Source organism: Oncorhynchus mykiss, chromosome 26 (assembly GCF_013265735.2).
Source record: "Oncorhynchus mykiss isolate Arlee chromosome 26, USDA_OmykA_1.1, whole genome shotgun sequence".
Lineage (NCBI taxonomy): Eukaryota > Metazoa > Chordata > Actinopteri > Salmoniformes > Salmonidae > Oncorhynchus > Oncorhynchus mykiss.
In genome coordinates this window covers 34,624,238-34,642,712 of record NC_048590.1, presented here as the reverse complement: position 1 = coordinate 34,642,712, position 18,475 = coordinate 34,624,238, and the positions used below count along the sequence as shown (strand labels likewise).

Genomic DNA, 18,475 nt, shown 5'->3' with positions numbered 1-18,475 from the left:
AAACGGTCAATTGGCAACAAATAGCTTAATAAAAACATGTCCCCACAATGAACAAGTCTGTTGCATAATGGTACAGACGATCAATTTACAATAAACTATGAAACAAAGTTTGTATAATCTGAAAGACCATCTCTAATATCTTCCTTAGATAACGCGGTCTTTCCCAGACTACCATGTGTAGTGCCAGTTGTTTTTGTTTACAGCAACATCCATCCACAAACATGACAGTTCCAAGGCATCCATATTATCGGGAGTGAATTTATTAAAATTGGAACAAGTAACATGAAACCAATAGCAGTCTAAATCTACATTGTTGTAAAACATGTACAAATGTAAATGAGTCAATAATGCTACAGTCGCGATGTTAGGTGCAAGCTTAAAATACTGACTTTACTAAAACAATTGTCCAGTGGCTCTATGCATCATATATAAAATAAATGACACCGGGGCTTGACACAATGATCCACTTCGACCTAACCCATTACACAGATTGGATGACTCATCATGAATAATTAACATGAGTAAAACATCTTAAACAATCAGTGTACACAACAAAGTACATAATGAACTTCAGATAGGAAATGTATTAGATGCAACACATTGAAACACCATGTTTTAAAGAAGAGATTGATTACTGAAACTATTCTAAAATATCTGAATGGAATTTATAAATTCACTGAACTCCACTCCAGTTCAAGACAAACCAACATATATAGCAGCAGTATGCATTTTTACATCTAGCAGACGCTCTTCCCCAGAGCGACTTACAGTAGTGAGTGCATACACTTTCATACTTTTTTTCGTACTGGTCCCCCGTGAGAATCAAACCCACAATCCTGGCATTACAAGCGCCATGCTCTACCAACTGTTTACATAAGGCAAGTTCAAAGTGCTCATTGAATCATTCCTAGTCAATGGTCCAGTTCCACTACCTGACATCAGGTATAACAGACTAAGGTGCAAATTTGTATCACACCATCCCAAACCCGCACACTGGCTACAGAATTTTCTAGCATCCGCCCACATTTAATTAAAAACAAATATCGGCTTTGTTATTTAATTCAAACTGGCAGAAAATGCAAAGTGCTTGGGAAGGTAACAACCCTTTCACTCTTTAGTCAAATCATTTTTGTCCATGGTCTTACTAACCCTTTCCACGTGTCAAACAGTAAGAACTATCATAGTCAGTTTTGACACTCTGAAGCCCATCTCTCCATGTCTGCCTAGGGAGGCCTGCCCAGTTCACTGTTGAGTACAACCAGGGTCGTATTCATTAGAGCACACAGTAGGAAAAAGTTTAGCAACAAAAAATAAGCATGTCTAATTGGACAATTTCAGGTAGTCCCACTCCGTTTTGGCCTGTCCACCCCCCCATGTCGCATCTAGTGAACACAACCCTGTCGGATACCCATTTGGGTTGGCAGTTGGCACGCTCAGTAGATAGTCAGGCTGACTGAGCGGTTCATCTTCTTGCCGATGAGCCTGGAGCTCCTGCTGGACTGAAGGGTAGAGCGCGTTAGGACCCTATCAGAGATCAGAACCTTCTCCTCTGCGGCTACTTTGGCCTGCTGGGCTTTCTTCAGCTCCCTGCACGAGGACAAACATTGTTAGAGAAGCTATTCATAACTACCAAGAACATAGTAATTGCATCTGAAATGGATTCCTGAATCAATAAAAAGTAGGTAGCATCACATCATTTCTTCACAAAACAAACACTATATCGTAGTATTATCCATAACAGTCCTACTTACAATATGATAAATGAAAAAGGAAGGAAAGCCTTGAGACATGACATATGAAGAGGGTACGTACTTCTGTAGTAGTGCATTTTTGAACTTCTCTGCGTTGAGTTCCACACGGAGCTGGTCAGCGCTCATGCGGGAGGCAGTGAGGAGGACGGGGTGCTTGGTGAGGGAAGAGGCAGACGGCCTACTGGCAGGGTCAGGGTGGATCATCAACTGCAGCACACAATACATTAATACCACTAAATAAACATTATTACTACTGCTTGCCCTGCACACAAACCACCATTACAGAATGAAGCACGGCATCCTACATGGCACCCTAAACCCTTTATAGTGCACTACTTTCGACCAAGGCTCAGGTCAAATATGCGCACTATGTAGGGAAAGTGTACCATTTGGGAAGCACCCCATGTCATTTCTAGTCATACCTTCAGTAAACTTGGGAATTCCTGTGAGAGCACTTGAGGTATCGCAGGTAGTTTTCCTTGTCTGATGTCATGCCACTTGTCACCATTAGTTGGGAGTGGTTCAGCTCCTGAGGCACTGATCACAGTCAGTGCTAGGGCAAAAATATCTGCCCTGGTGAGGTTTCTGTAGTCCTGAAAAACACATTGGTTCAGTTGTTACGTCACATGATTTTGGATAATTTAACAAATGAGGTGGTATGGGGAGGAGTTACCCAATTACCTCTTGTAAGACTTCATTGGCCAGGTACCTGCTGTCCCCTTCTTCAACTTGAGGATTGTCCATTCTGGTCACATGGCCAAGATCACCTGAGGGAAAAATAAATTTAAAAACATCAGAATCCATCTGCCTGGTTGACAACTACACTCAATTACTAGCTTGTTTCATTTGCATGATGTTTTCTATTCATTTTTTTTTGTTGAGGTACCTATTTTGTAAACAACATTTGTATTTGGTCCTTCATCATCGTCAAATTGATCGACACACACCACAGTCCTTCGGGATAAGAAGATGTTGCCTGAGAAAAGTAAAGCACGGCAAGTGTTGAAATCATAAATATTTTAAATGATTTCAATAGCTGAGCTGTATCCAAAACTCTACAGCTACTTACTTGGCTTGATGTCCATGTGAACCAGAGAGGTGGAGTGAATGTACTTCAGTCCACGGGCCACCTGAAGGAGAAGGTCCTTGAGGTCCAGCTCAGAGAAGAAGCGCATGGTTCTGTAGTTCTCTGTGACCACGTCTGCCAGTGTGCCACCGTTACAGTACTCATTCTGAATGAGCATGTGGTCATCCTCTGACCAGGCAGAGTAGTACCTCACCACATGGGGGTGCTGTCCCAAGACCGCGTGGGCATACACCTCCCTGAGTGCATTCTGTCTGAGGAAAACAGAACACAATATTAGCACAAAAATGGCATGGCATTAAGGTCAACAAGGCATTTAAATTTACACTTGGATTGTCAGCTTTTCAAAATCCAAGAGATTCTCTTACTCGTCTACAGATCCAGCGAGGGGCTTCTTTGAGCGTTTGATGGCATAGATGCAGCCATCAAGTCTTTTCACACATTTGAAGACAGAGCCAAACTCCCCAGATCCTATCTTCTCCAGCTCATGAAACTCTGTGGCATATCTTGACATCATGTTGCTATCCAGAAGAGTCATTCTCTGCAAGAAAAGGGCAGAGATGCTTATACACTTATCTAAAGTAGTGTGTGTGTAATAAACCAAATTTTATTTGTCACATGCACCGAATACAACAGCTTACAGTGAAACACTTACTTACAAGCCCTTAACCAACAATGCAGTTAAGACAATACCCCCCCAAAGTGAGAGATATGAACAAATAATTAACTGAAATAGTCTGGGTAGCCATTTGATTAGATGTTCATGAGTCTTCTGGCTTGAGGGGAGAAGCGGTTTAGAAGTCTCTTGGACTCCGGTACTGCGCAGTAGCAGAGAGAACAGTCTATGACTAGGGAGGCTGGGGTCTTTGACAATTTTTAGGGCCTCCCTGACATTGCCTGGTATAGAGGTCCTGGATGACAGGAAGCTTGGCCTCGGTGATGTACTGTGCCGTACACAGTGCATTGCACCTCTGTGGTGCATTGTGGTCGGAGGCCGAAGCAGTTGCCATAAACAACTTTAAAAAGTAAAACGTATATTTGTGATTACAAAAATGTACCTTTGATGGTGGAACGATGTCCTCTTCACACTCCGCATCACTGGCTTCCATGTCCTCTCCACATGAGCTTTAGAGACAAAGGAAAGTAAACAAAATGTGTTATATAACCTTCCAACCACTGGAGGGCAGACAATCCCTACAAGTGCACATTGCAAGTGTAACCATGTGGCTTTGGGTTGCTGCCAACAAGCACAATAGTCAACTGATTTAATGCACACTAGATCTAGAAGCATGTCTGAATCTATTGTCAACTAAGAATAGGCCATGCTCCATTTACACCGACAGAAATACGAATCACCCAATTCTAAGATGTTTTTTTTAATTATTTTTTTGCATAACAGTCAAAAGAAACTTGAGTTGTGGCACAGTAGTAAAATATGATCTACTTTACAACACTAACTGCAACTACTTTTGAGTTTTATAAAATGGTTCTGACAAGAGTTCCACAACTACCTTAGGATATTGGAGAAAATAAAGAGGAAATTGAGTTTGTTTGAGGACATAGGAAACTCAAGTCCCACTCCCACAAAATCCCAATGTAACATCTGGTAAATAATGACATCAGTGCTTCTCTTACTCATTCCTCTGTGATCTCTTTCGGTTGCTCCTTTGTAACGTTGCTCTCTGGATCAGTAATGAGTCAGGGGTGAATGGATTGATGTTGATCATGGGTGCCGGTCTACTCCTGCTGTGTGTGTGTGGTCTGCCTGTTGAGTCCCCATTCATGTTGACACCTACTCCTACCCCGCAGACTGTGGATCCTATGGCCACTGCCCTGGCTCTGGACAACAGACTCTGAAAGGGAAAACAAAACATTCCATTAGATAAGAATAACATGTGTATAATTGGTCAGGGTATTATGAATACAAAATATTGAAAACAAGTCACAAGGATATCAATGACTCAGAGTAAACTCATCTATCCCATTGCCTGTAACACATGGTAATATAATCAAACTATTCAGTCTTCTCATGTTCAAACATGTTGAAGACAGAAATAGTCAGTGCTGGTTATCTCTGGCTGAAAACTTTAAAAAGTTAATTTGGTCCTACATTGTGGATCTGATAGAATAATTTGAAAACAACATGTTACTGTAGTTAACCTTAGGTGTGTGTGGGACATCAAATAGCCGGAGTTTTCTGAAGGTTTTATGGGGCGGTGTGTCGGGACAACCGGGAATGGGAGAGCTTCCATCCTCCTGATTGTAGGAAAATTCCGGGGACGAGCTGTTGTAATAGTGCCGGGACCCTTTTCTCGGAGAAAGTGACCCCTTCATCAAGTCAGTCCCTGGTGATTTTAGGGGGAAAAGACATCCAAATCCCTCCTCATCCCAATGTTCAACGCGATCCTCCGCGGTAGCGGTCTTCATGGTGCTGTTACATACGTCTTGGTTTAAGTAGGAGTTCTGTCTCGGTGATTGCACTGGGGAGTCCATTTCGGCGAGACTCGACTCGGCTCCAATGCTGTTGTTGCCATCGTCCTCTCCGTCACTCTGGTTGAAGTCTAGTCTCTGTCGAATAGGTCCCATCTTCGGGGACGTACTGACGAACATTCGGCAACTGAAACTCATCACTTCCCAGGCGCAGTAAAGTTGGCTATAATGTAAAAGTGGCTAGTTAGCCAAATCGTTTCAAATTATCCCGAGTAGCTTGACATCCGTGTGCCCATGGCGCTACAACCTTGAGTCAATTTGTAATCCAAAATGACGTGGCTAAATAACTTAGCTAACGTTTGCTCACTAACTTTGCAAATACGTTAAAACGGTTAGCTAGCTACAGTAGCACGGTAACGCGTTATCTTAGTCCCATGAGGAGCACACCGCACTGGCAAACACACGATATATTATGCTGAGCGTTTATTTACTACATAAAAACGAGTTTAGTACGTGTCTAGCTGTGAAAATACTCCAGTCGACTATTTGTTTACCCGAAAAATGGTCACAATTTGTTCAGACAACACTGCTCCGCTTCCCGCGACCGTTGGCAAAATTATTCCAATCTAAAAAATAAAAAAAAGATTCCAATCTTCAGCCAATGAGAACACATTCCTGAAGTTTGAAACGCGGGCGTTACATCCTTCGAAGCGAAGTTTTACGTCACACTTTTGACTTTCACGTCACTTTGGCGCGTATTGAATCTTTGGATCTTAATCATTTTTTTTATTATCCTTTGACGCTTTTAATTAATTTGTCCGCAACATTAGTCCCCTTTGTTCTGTATTGTAATTCATTGCCCTTGATCTTCTCAGCTAATCTTATAGCATTCACAAGAGACACTGATGCTTTCTGAAATTGCTTCTTAGTATATCATTAAGTATTTAACAAAAAGCCAATTTTCCCCAAAATCTTAAATTGATAAGAATTGTCCAGCAGCTCATGTAATAGTATGAGCTGATGACGTAAATATGTGGTAGAGACATTTTAAGCACTTGCTATAAACAAATATACTGGGTCTTACACATACAAATAAATTAAATACTAAACAATATCCTGTTTCAAAAGTAATCAAGTAGATTTCAGATTATAAATCCACAACATTATCACAAAAACAATTAGTGAAAATATATAGAATTGTACTGCTTTATTTAACAACCAATGTGTATCCATTATTTGTACATATTCAAAGTTAAAATATATGCTGGATTCAAAACATTGGCTATTTACTGTATATACACAGAATACAATATTCACACATGGAAAAATGGTACGAAAAGTCCAAAAACACATTACATTTCTATAACTCATTCATGCAGCAACACACATCTTACTCATGGATGTTTCAGCATTAGACTCTGTGCAGCCATATCAAAATGTCTATTTACAAATCTTAATAAAGAATTTCATGTTTGATTTAAGAACAATACCCTTGAGTCAGAAAACTGCAGAATATGTATAGATCTTGTTCTCATCAAATATTTCAATAGAAGTCATAGTACTGAAAGGATTATCTAATCTAATCGTCCAATCCCATCTCTCCTTGTTGTATTCTTGATGCTATCCTGATGGCTTCTTCGAGTGAAGGTTGTTCACTGAGCTAAGAAACACAAAGGTTGAAATCACACACTGAGAAAACATAATATTATTTATGCAAAATTGGTGTGATCAGGTGTAAGTAACATATTTTGTATTATCTTGTCATTATATACTTTAGTTTAAAAACTAAGCCTCCTCCCATTGCAGTAAACAGTAGCTCATGTAGGCGTCAAAGGGAAGCAAACGTACATAGCAGACTGACTGGGTGGAGTCTACAGGGATGAGTCAAGACTAACCTTATTTACTTAAAATACCTTGTATTAACATCACAATGGAATGACTGATGTGATCATTGAATACCAACATACTGAATGTTATTGTTTCTATTTACCAACAGATTTGTCAGGAATAGTCAGCAGTCTGGAATAGACAGAAGTGGTGCAGAGTTCCTAAAACACGTGTACCTCAAGACTGAAAGACTGCTGTAGGCCAGCTCAGTGACTACAATAGAATGCACTGTACTTCTTTATAAGTACAGTGAGTTAGGCTAACAAACAGCTGTTTGTGAGTTAGGCCAACTATGAGTTAGGCTAACAAACAGCTGTTTGTTAAAGCTACTGCAGTGTCATTTGAACTCGTTATGCTTCTCAGCATCCAATGGGAATATATTGTGTGCCCTGCTTGTCTCTTAATGTTGCAATATTTGGTGTTTTGTGTCAGAGGGAGTCCCCTACCTGGACAGCGATCTGTGTGCCGTTTGAGGTGGCTAACAGAGTGACAGGGTGAACCCCCTCCTCTGTCTGCATGCCCTGAAATGAGGCCAAATCAATGGCCACCTGGGGGGGAAAGAGGTTCAAAATGTATTAAGACCTGAAGTCCAAAATGCATCACAAGTCTGAAGAGGGGGTTTTGCCCTTTAAGTGGAAAGTACCCAGTTCTATTGGTGTTTGCTGTGGGTGTGTTGATAGAAATAGAATCACTAGTCATCATTCTAGTTCTGTCACTGTTAAGGTATCAAACAGAACTAAATCAAATCAAATGTATTTATATAGCCCTTCGTACATCAGCTGATATCTCAAAGTGCTGTACAGAAACCCAGCCTAAAACCCCAAACAGCAAGCAATGCCAGTGTAGAAGCACAGGGACATATTTGGGGATTTCAGATCATGGTGGTAAAGTTTTAGTAAAACTCACCTGCTCTTCTGTACCATCTGCTGCTACCATGGTGACTGAATGTGTTCCATCTGCATTAAGCATTTCATGGGAAGGAACCGTGAAGGTGGTGCCATCACTGGTTACCATGGTAATTGTGTTTCCCAATGCCTGCATGTCAGCCTGGGAGATACTGACCTGGGAATGAAAAGGCATGTAACATTTTATCATACACTATATATCTTACCATTTGCCCTCTATGAAACATTGTACAGCTACACAAATCAGTCTTCTGTGGGAAGCACTGGAGTCAACATGGGCCAGCATCCCTGTGGAATACTTTCGACACCTTGTACAGTCCATGCCCAACGAATTGAGGCTGTTCTAAGGGTAAAGGTGGGGGGGTGGGTGAAACGCAATAGTAGGAAGGTGTTCTTAATGTTGTGTACACTCAATGGATAGTGTTTATATGTGAAAACTATTTAAGATGCATACTTTCAGTTTTTCCAAACTCACTTCACTCGCTCATAAGAGAGGCTTGCAGTACTGGCACATGCACAGATCAAATACATGTTCTAATCGTTCAAAAACCAGGTGTTTTAATTTGCATATGCCTATTTCGATTATGATCATACACCGATTAAGATAAGCATAGTTAGGTGTACACGACTAATGCTATACTTGGCCCTCTGTCATAATCAGTTTCATATTTAGTTATTAGCGTGCATGTAAACATACCCAGTGTATGGTGCCATGGGTATAGAGGTGTGCAGATGTAGGGGGATAAATGGGGTTGTTGAGACATTAATTAAGAGAGGTAACATAGAAATAGAATGAATATAATCATTCTAGTTTAGTATTTGCTAACCTGTTGGGTAGTGAAGTGTGATCAAATGCACATGCCTCAACAGGGTGCAGGCCGGAAAAAACTAGGTATAAAATAAATAGAGCCTGCACACGCATAAGCTCCACCACGCACCTTTATTCACCATTTCCTGTGAACGCCATCTGATTTATTTTTTATTATGACAACTACTGTTGGGTATTAACATACGTTTTGTCTACCTGATATGTCTACACAGTTATAACATTCAATCATGAAATATACATACATACATACATACATACATATACACATATATACACAGTGCCTTCGGAAAGTATTCAGACCCCTTGACTTTTCCACACTTTGTTACGTTACAGCCCTATTCTAAAATGGATTTTAAAAATGATCCTAAACAACCTACATACAATTCCCCATAATGACAAAGCGAAAACAGGTTTAAAAATGTTTGCAAATTTATAAAAAATAACAGAAATACCTTATATAAGTATTCAGACCCTTTGCTATACGACTCGAAATTGAGCTCAGGTGCATCCTGTTTCCATTGATCATCCTTGAGATGTTTCTATAACTTGACTGAAGTCCACCTGTGGTAAATTCAATTGATTTGACATGATACGGAAAGGCACACACCTATCTATATACAGTGCCTTGCGAAAGTATTCGGCCCCCTTGAACATTGCAACCTTTTGCCACATTTCAGGCTTCAAACATAAAGATATAAAACTGTATTTTTTTGTGAAGAATCAACAACAAGTGGGACACAATTATGAAGTGGAACGTCATTTATTGGATATTTCAAACTTTTTTAACAAATCAAAAACTGAAAAATTGGGCGTGCAAAATTATTCAGCCCCCTTAAGTTAATACTTTGTAGCGCCACCTTTTGCTGCGATTACAGCTGTAAGTCGCTTGGGGTATGTCTCTATCAGTTTTGCACATCGAGAGACTGACATTTTTTCCCATTCCTCCTTGCAAAACAGCTCGAGCTCAGTGAGATTGGATGGAGAGCATTTGTGAACAGCAGTTTTCAGTTCTTTCCACAGATTCTCGATTGGATTCAGGTCTGGACTTTGACTTGGCCATTCTAACACCTGGATATGTTTATTTTTGAACCATTCCATTGTAGATTTTGCTTTATGTTTTGGATCATTGTCTTGTTGGAAGACAAATCTCCGTCCCAGTCTCAGGTCTTTTGCAGACTCCATCAGGTTTTCTTCCAGAATGGTCCTGTATTTGGCTCCATCCATCTTCCCATCAATTTTAACCATCTTCCCTGTCCCTGCTGAAGAAAAGCAGGCCCAAACCATGATGCTGCCACCACCATGTTTGACAGTGGGGATGGTGTGTTCAGAGTGATGAGCTGTGTTGCTTTTACGCCAAACATAACGTTTTGCATTGTTGCCAAAAAGTTCAATTTTGGTTTCATCTGACCAGAGCACCTTCTTCCACATGTTTGGTGTGTCTCCCAGGTGGCTTGTGGCAAACTTTAAATGACACTTTTTATGGATATCTTTAAGAAATGGCTTTCTTCTTGCCACTCTTCCATAAAGGCCAGATTTGTGCAATATACGACTGATTGTTGACCTATGGACAGAGTCTCCCACCTCAGCTGTAGATCTCTGCAGTTCATCCAGAGTGATCATGGGCCTCTTGGCTGCATCTCTGATCAGTCTTCTCCTTGTATGAGCTGAAAGTTTAGAGGGACGGCCAGGTCTTGGTGGATTTGCAGTGGTCCGATACTCCTTCCATTTCAATATTATCGCTTGCACAGTGCTCCTTGGGATGTTTAAAGCTTGGGAAATATTTTTGTATCCAAATCCGGCTTTAAACTTCTTCACAACAGTATCTCGGACTTGCCTGGTGTGTTCCTTGTTCTTCATGATGCTCTCTGCGCTTTTGACGGACCTCTGAGACTATCACAGTGCAGGTGCATTTATACGGAGACTTGATTACACACAGGTGGATTGTATTTATCATCATTAGTCATTTAGGTCAACATTGGATCATTCAGAGATCCTCACTGAACTTCTGGAGAGAGTTTGCTGCACTGAAAGTAAAGGGGCTGAATAATTTTGCACGCCCAATTTTTCAGTTTTTGATTTGTTAAAAAAGTTTGAAATATCCAATAAATGTCGTTCCACTTCATGATTGTGTCCCACTTGTTGTTGATTCTTCACAAAAAAATACAGTTTTATATCTTTATGTTTGAAGCCTGAAATGTGGCAAAAGGTCGCAAAGTTCAAGGGGGCCGAATACTTTCGCAAGGCACTGTATAAGGTCCCACAGTTGACAGTGCATGTCAGTGCAAAAATCAAGCCATGAGGTAGAAGGAATTGTCCGTAGAGCTCCGGGACAGGATTGTGTCGTAGCACAGATTTGGGGAAGGGTACCTAAACATTTCCGCAGCATTGAAGGTCCCAAAGAACACAGTGGCCTCCATAATTCTTAAATGGGTGAAGTTTGGAACCACCAAGACTCTTCCTGAGCAATCGGGGGAGAAGGGCCTTGGTAGGGGGGGGATGACCAAGAACCTGATGGCCACTGACAGAGCTCTAGAGTTCCTCTGTAGAGATGGGAGAACCTTTCAGAAGGACAACCATCTCTGCAGCACTCCACCAATCAGGCCTTCATGGTAGAGAGGTCAGACGGAAGCCACTCTTCAGGAACAGACACATGACAGCCCGTTTGGAGTTCGCCAAAAGGCACTGAAAGACTCTCAGACCATGAGAAACAAGATTCTCTGGTCTAATGAAATCAAGATTGAACTCTTGGACCTGAATGCCAAGTCTCACGTCTGGAAGAAACCTGGCACCATCCCTACGGTGAAGCATAGTGGTGGCAGCATCATGCTGTGGGCATGTTTTTTAGCGGCATGGACTGGGAGACAAGTCAGGATCGAGGCGAAGGTGAACCGAGCAAAGTACAAAGAGATCCTTGATGAAAACCTGCCCCAGGGCTGCCGAGTGGCTCAGCGGTCTATGGCACTGCATCTCAGTGCTAGAGGCGTCACTGCAGACCCTGTTTTGTTTCCAGCCTGTATCACAACCGGCCGTGATTGGGAGTCCCATAGGGCAGTGCACAAGTGGCCCTGCATCATCCGGGTTAGGGTTTGGCTGTCATTGTGAATAAGAACTTGTTCTTAACTGACTTACCTAGTTAAATAAAATGTAAAAAAATAGTTAATCTTCCAACAACCCTTAGCACACAGCCAAGACGACTCAGGAGTCTCTGAATGTCCTTGAGTGGCCCAGCCAGAGCCTGGACTTGAACCCGATCGAACATCTCTGGAGACCTGAAAATAGCTGTACAGCAACGCACCCCATCCAACCTGACAGCACTTGAGAGGATCTGCAGAGTAGAATTGGAAGACACTCCCCAAATACAGGTGTGCCAAGTTTGTAGCGTCATACTACTGTAGTCACTGCCAAAGGTGCTTCAACAAATGACTGAGTAAAGGGTATGAATATTTATGTAAATGGAATATATCAGTTGTTTTTTAGATTTCTAAAAACAAGTTTTTGCTTTGTCATTATGGGGTATTGTGTGTAGATTGATGAGACAAAAAACCTATTTAATCTATTTTAGAACAAAGCTGTAACGTAACAAAATGTGGAAAAAGTCAAGGGGTCTGAATACTTTCCAAATGCACAGTATGCGTGTGTGTACACACACACAAAAAATATCCCCTTTCAACTTAAATATGTATAGACTGCTCTAATTGATGCTTGTCCTATGTCTATAAATATGGGTGTGGTACACTTCCGGTGAAATTAAAAAAATTAAATGAGTGTGAAGACTCCATTTATTTTATACTAACCTGTTGAGTTCCATCCGGGTGTGTTATGAGTTGCACATGCTGCTGACCAATGGCCTCAGTCTCAGTCATCTGTTCCGAACAGGACTCCTCTTCCTCCTCCTCAACCGGGGCAAAATTCACTGAGGGATCATCGATGGCCTCTGAATCACATGGAATAACAACAATGACATTTCTCAATTATCGTCCTGTGACTCAGTCATTACTCTGGTTGCAGTCCTAATAAGGGCATAACAGCAGTCAGTGAATCATCGAGAGTCAACCTTTAAACAGAGATATACGTCAGACTTCAGAGTTAGTCTACAGGTAACTGCCAAGATAAAAGCAAACGCTTTAGTAAATTAGGGACACACAGTATATTGAAAGCACGTTCTTCCACAAAGGTGTGGTTCTTGAGTTAAATAAGCAATTAAAAAACATCCCATCATGCTTAGGGGTCATGTATTAAAATGCCCAGATGCTCATTACTTTGGCTACCATAGCTAGAATAATACTCAGTGACTTTGAAAGAGGGGTCTCAAAGGAGCATAGGGGGTTTAAAGTGTGTGTCTCAGTCTCCAGATCTCAATCAAATTGTAAACTTATGGGAGATTCTGGAGCGGCACCTGAGACAGCATTTTCCATCACCATCAACAAAACACCAAATTATGGAATTTCTCATGGAAGAAAGGTGTCACATCCTTCAAAAGGAGTTCCAGACACTTGTATGCGAAGGCGCATTGAAGCGGTTCTGGAGGCCCAACGTCCTATTACGAGACTATGTTGGTGTTTCCTTTGTTTTGGCAGTTACCTGTATGTTTATGGTTATTAGGTCACCACTAGTTATACCTTCGTACACATAGGTTGGGTTCTTTTTTTTTCTCCTCCCCAAAAAACAGAGGAGAGGAAAGACAAATAAGATGAAGTCATCCATTGATGACTAATACATCTGTGTAAGGTGGTGTTGACTTCGAAACCTGACCTGTAGGGGGTTCGTAGTAGGCCTCCTGCTCTTCCTCAATGGGCTCTGTGACGTTATGCGCTGTGCGTTTGTGCATGGCCAGGGTGGAGATCTGCTTGTAGGTCTTCCCACAGTGGTTGCAGTTGTAGGGCTTGCATGGTGTGTGGACAACGTGGTGTTTGTAAAGGCTGGAGTACTCTGTGAACCGCTTGTCACAGCCTGGGACTGTGCATACGTAAGGCTTCTCTCCTGTAAATACATCTATTTCATTAATCACACTGTAAAAAGGCCACACTACAAAAGAACTGAATAATGTTGTTGTGTGACTTTTAACAAAGAAAAACACAAGGACTACATACCTGTGTGGATCCTCACATGGTTCTTATAGTTGGTGGCACTGGCGAAGGCTCGCCCACAGCCAGGCTCTGCACAGTAGTAAGGCCTCTCCCCTGTGTGTGTGCGAATGTGCACCTTCCTGATGTTAGAGGTAGTAAACGATCTCCCGCACCCCTCAAATGGGCACATGAATGGCTTCTCTCCTACAGTGGGGATGATGAGCTTGTTCAAGACCTCTTCAAGTTCATGGTTGAGATTATTTATTTATTTTACCTAGTTAACTAGGCAAGTCAGTTAAGAACAAATTCTTATTTTCAATGACGGCCTAGGAACAGTGGGTTAACTGCCTGTTCAGGGGCAGAACGACAGTTGTACCTTGTCAGCTCAGGGGTTTGAACTTGCAACCTTCCGGTTACTAGTCCAACGCTCTAACCACTAGGCTAGCCTGCCGCCCAAACAGCATGATCACATGATTTCTAATCCAAATCCGAGGACAAAAAAAAAAAATAGTTGTACACTGTAGATTGCATATGTAAGATAAGTATGTAAGATAAGATTAGGTATAAGTCTGACTCTGGACAAGTTTTGTACCTGTGTGGGTTCTGATGTGTTTTTGGAGGTCACCTGACGTCTTGAACGACTTTGCACAGTGCACTTCCTGGCAGCGATAAGGCTTCTCACCAGTGTGTGTCCTGATGTGGCTTTTCAGACCATACCCTTTTGGGGAAAAAACAAACACATTTTTGCCAAGTTGGAAACATGTGCTGTACGTTTAATGGATCACAGTCACACTGACCGACATTGTTCAGATAATGAGGAATTGTTCAAACTGAGGAAACTGATATCTCCTTAGCCATTTCAACACCAATGTTACTGTGACTTATGCCAAGAGCCCCTCCGCTTCATATCTCAAAGGATTATGGACCTTTGCATTAGTCTGAAGGTTGTTTATTACCTGTAGCAAACTTCTTTCCACAGCCCAGATGATCACAGAGATATGGCCGGTCACCTGTGTGGTACCTCTCATGTACCTGCAGAGGGCAGAAAAGAGCAAATCAAACAAGATTAACAGATTAGTCATTTGGACCAGTTGAGTCTGACTCATTCTACATTCAAGAACCCAAATCGTCTTCAGAGTGTGAGTGTGCTTTACCTTCAGATGGTGTGCAGTTGTGTAGAGTTTCCCACAGCCCTCATAGTCACAGCGGAAAGATTTCTCTGTCGACTGCTCCCTAGAACTACGACCACTCTGCCTTTGAAGCACAATCTGAAAGAAATATGTATCCAATGTAAGCTGGTGGTAAATATGATATGACATAGATAAACATGAGAAGTATAGTACCTGCATCTGCACACCACAATCTTGCTCAGCTCTCATCAGTACGGAGTTGACATCATCAGCTTCCACCTGAGAAAACAAAGGGGGAAATAACCAGTGACCATTTTACCTCAAACACAGATAGGGTATTTGAAAATTGCATATACTGCTGAGTTGATGAGCTGTTAAGATACAATGTCAATAGCAAACTACCTTAGCGGTGTATTGTTCCAGCACGTTGATGGTCTCTTGGTCAAGGGTTCCATCAGCGTTCAGGTCTGACACTGTTCCATCTGCCTGGATGGCCAGGATGGTGTTGGTTTGGGGCATCTGTACTGTGTGCTGGATGTAAGCTGTGGTGCCATCCTCCAGCTGAACAGCCTGCAGGGTATTCTGGTCATATGTATCTGTGAGGGAGTTTCATTTTAATTTAGTACCCTCTGCAAAAAGTTGTTTTAATTTTAAATTTACCCATTCAAATTTCTCCTCAAATATTTAAACACTGGGTAAAAACACATTTATTGACAAAGGGATTACAACAATCTTAAAAAGATGCAATATGCAGAAATCCCTCCAGCATTTCCTAGTTGCAAAAATTATTACATTTGCTTAATTTCAGTTTTTGATAAAACAAGCAATGTAGAGAATCACTGTACTATCTTAATCTCTGAAATATATTTTTAATAACCAAAAATATTGTATTTTCAGCTGTTTGAAGCATGTGTACAAAACCGAAAGTAAAAGATGCAAAAACTAAACTTAAGATCAGGAAGCATAGACAAAGTGCATATTTACCACTTATTAGGCTTTCAATGAGAACTGACAGATCTATGACTCCCATCTCGATGTGAATTTGGTCAGGTCACCCAAAAGGCTACATGTTGCAGCTTTAAGATTGAGACAAACCTTTTGGTGTGTGGATGTAAGCCGTTGTGCCATCTTCCAGCTGCACAGCCTGACCATCCTCAAGTCTCAGACCATCTCCTCCAATTACATCACACAAAGGGGAGCCTGTCCATCTGTTGGCCTCCTCTGATAAGTAAAAATTGGGAAATATTGATATTATATTACTTTTCCCATCACAATACAGTTTAATCTTAAAGTGAATAGTGACATGAATAAGCAAAATGCCTAAATTAAAAACAAAATAAGTAATGATTCATTAAAACACAGCAATAATTAACATTGCTAAGAGGTAAACAGACCTGCTCTTGGCATTGATACATGTTGGACATATGCAGTAGATCCATCCTCCAGCTGAATGACCTGTCCATCCATGAACTTGCCATCTGAAATGGAGACTGCACTCTTCAATCAGACTGCTCTCATCAAATAATGGACTAAATCATGATAATAATCAATAGAAAGAAGAAATCTGTCATGACTTGGCCAAGCAAGGTTATCAACTCTTTCTACATGGTCAGACCGTTTGGGGGTTACTTTATGGGGTAGTGTTCACTGTTAGTCAAGCCAATACCTTCGTGGCCACTTTCCATTACTGTGTGTTTATGGAGATTATTGAGATTTGAGTTACCTTTAGGGTTGTGCTGTATGTAAGCTGTAGAGCCATCTGCAAGGGTCACAGCCTGTAAACTCACAGTGTCCATGTCCATTTGATCGCCATCTTTTGAACACAAATGACACAAGGGAGAAAAATGTATAACAGCATGTGTAAGTAACTTTTTGCTTTGCTGGAAACTTGGCAGAATCCCCACCGATAATGGAAAGGCATGGATGAACTCACCTGAAACAGCCTCTGCCAAACAGAGGGTGACCTGCTGAGTGTCTCCACCTGCATTTTGGAACTCGGCAATGCCCTGGGAGTCCCGGTTAATCTGAGCCAACAGCATTGTCGCTCTGCCAGACGAACACACACACATACGTTAAATTCACTGTGTGGCTGCATTCGGTGCAGTCAGTCACTTTCCATACAACTCTTGTAGTCAGACGCACAAATATCATTTATGGATGCGACTAGACCCACTTTATTTAATTGGATAGCAGTGGCTGTTGCATTATTAGATCATATGTACACTAATAATACAAATCAAACAAACGTCCAGCTGCTTCCAGCTGACATGTTGTACAACAGTTGATATGAGCAGAGCAGATTCAACAGTTCATGTTGTTGCCAAGTTGGATGGAACTTGATAGGGCAGTCAACAGTGCAGCTTCAGCTTAACATAACGTTACCGTATCAACTATAAATGTGATTGGTATATTTGTTACCTATACATAGCTAGCTATAAGTAACGAACTAAATTAGACAGAAACGTTAGCTAGCATTAGCTGAGAACAGTTTTTGTTCGATTAGCGTTAGTGAATTGATCACCGAGTGTCGGTTAGCTAACTAGTTAGTCATTCATGTATCATGTACTAGCAAATGTTGAGAAAAGGCAAGTTAGTTAGCTGAAGAAACAGTCAATGAGGAAATAGAGTTTATAAATTAGACTCTTAAACGAACTGCTAACGTTAACTAGTTAGCAGGCAGCCGTTAGTAACGTTAGTGTGAAGAGTGCGGACAAATAATTTGCTAGTGCTAATTAGCATGTGGGCTAGCGAATAATATATCTATATTTTTTTAGACAATACATGACTTAAACTATGATTTAATGGAGTATATTTCTCATATCAAACGGCGAGCACAGATATCCCCTTCCGTCTCCCAAACTGGATATGGCTGTAGAAAGGCACACTGGGTAAAACCACATTTATACGAACCTCTAAAATTTCCAACAATCCCTTCGGTTCGACCACCATGCATCAGGGCAGGAAATGTTCTCCTGTGCGCGCACCCTGGAACATGTGCAAAGATAGCTCTTGGCCCGATGATTGGCCAATATTTCAGTCACGCAAGCTTCTAGTAATCTCATTGGTTCAAAGTCATTTCAATCATTGACTAGTGACCTCCCATAGCCATTAATTCTTCTCAATTCTTCTTTTGGGGAACGTTCCATACTCCATTCTGGATCACAATTGCGACCGCTTAACTTTGCAAGTAAATTCTAACGATTTCCAATCAAATATTTAACCTCATATGTTATTATACGTCATATTAGTGCTGTTCGTTCAGCACAAGAAACAAATATAATCCTAAAAAACGTTTTCGAAGTTGGAAACAGCCATTTTGGAACCGCAAAGCCTCATGGTAGCCTAGAGGTCGAGCGAGGTAATGTGGGCAATGCAGTTGAATAAAACTCCAGG

The 18,475-nt window shown here is 41.3% G+C and overlaps 2 protein-coding genes across 7 annotated transcripts; both read right to left on the bottom strand.

The window, feature by feature from the left end:
• Positions 1–238: 238 nt before the first annotated feature.
• Positions 239–5,927, bottom strand: LOC110506698 (wee1-like protein kinase 1-A). Of its 2 annotated transcripts, XM_036964002.1 has the most exons (10): positions 4,996–5,926; positions 4,471–4,688; positions 3,894–3,960; positions 3,204–3,376; positions 2,821–3,089; positions 2,638–2,727; positions 2,433–2,518; positions 2,174–2,344; positions 1,813–1,958; positions 239–1,587 (listed from the first exon to the last, which is right to left on the bottom strand). In XM_036964002.1, exons 1-10 carry the CDS (start codon positions 5,461–5,463, stop codon positions 1,434–1,436), a joined length of 1,842 nt encoding a protein of 613 aa, XP_036819897.1. In that variant the 5' UTR covers positions 5,464–5,926; the 3' UTR covers positions 239–1,433. The 2 variants fall into 2 exon arrangements, with proteins under 2 accessions (XP_036819897.1, XP_036819898.1); XM_036964003.1 differs by lacking the exon at positions 239–1,587 and having other exon boundaries at positions 1,813–1,932; positions 4,996–5,927.
• Positions 5,928–6,447: 520 nt separating this feature from the next.
• Positions 6,448–18,258, bottom strand: LOC110506697 (zinc finger protein 143). Of its 5 annotated transcripts, none has more exons than XM_021586508.2 (15): positions 17,993–18,258; positions 17,016–17,128; positions 16,806–16,895; positions 16,477–16,572; positions 16,178–16,303; positions 15,485–15,678; positions 15,107–15,361; positions 14,909–14,984; positions 14,545–14,670; positions 13,977–14,156; positions 13,639–13,866; positions 12,681–12,820; positions 8,059–8,214; positions 7,599–7,700; positions 6,448–6,925 (listed from the first exon to the last, which is right to left on the bottom strand). In XM_021586508.2, exons 2-15 carry the CDS (start codon positions 17,119–17,121, stop codon positions 6,845–6,847), a joined length of 1,956 nt encoding a protein of 651 aa, XP_021442183.1. In that variant the 5' UTR covers positions 17,122–17,128; positions 17,993–18,258; the 3' UTR covers positions 6,448–6,844. The 5 variants fall into 5 exon arrangements, with proteins under 5 accessions (XP_021442183.1, XP_021442184.1, XP_021442185.1 ...); XM_021586509.2 differs by having other exon boundaries at positions 16,477–16,560; XM_021586510.2 differs by lacking the exon at positions 17,993–18,258 and having other exon boundaries at positions 15,107–15,220; positions 15,296–15,361; positions 17,016–17,961.
• Positions 18,259–18,475: the final 217 nt, after the last annotated feature.

Bases quoted from the DNA above. Each gene is read 5' to 3' on its own strand.
- LOC110506697 (XM_021586506.2), bottom strand. From the start codon at position 17,151: ATGTGTGTGTGTTCGTCTGGCAGAGCGACAATGCTGTTGGCTCAGATT. The intron at 15,362-15,484 runs GTAGTTTGCTAT...TTGTTTTCTCAG, and splicing joins TGGAACAATACACCGCTAAG to GTGGAAGCTGATGATGTCAA. The intron at 14,157-14,544 runs GTACAAAACTTG...TCCCCACTGTAG, and splicing joins ACACATCAGAACCCACACAG to GAGAGAAGCCATTCATGTGC.
- LOC110506698 (XM_036964002.1), bottom strand. From the start codon at position 5,463: ATGAGTTTCAGTTGCCGAATGTTCGTCAGTACGTCCCCGAAGATGGGA. The intron at 3,961-4,470 runs GTAAGAGAAGCA...TTGTCTCTAAAG, and splicing joins AAGAGATCACAGAGGAATGA to CTCATGTGGAGAGGACATGG. The intron at 1,588-1,812 runs GTACGTACCCTC...GTCCTCGTGCAG, and splicing joins AAAAATGCACTACTACAGAA to GGAGCTGAAGAAAGCCCAGC.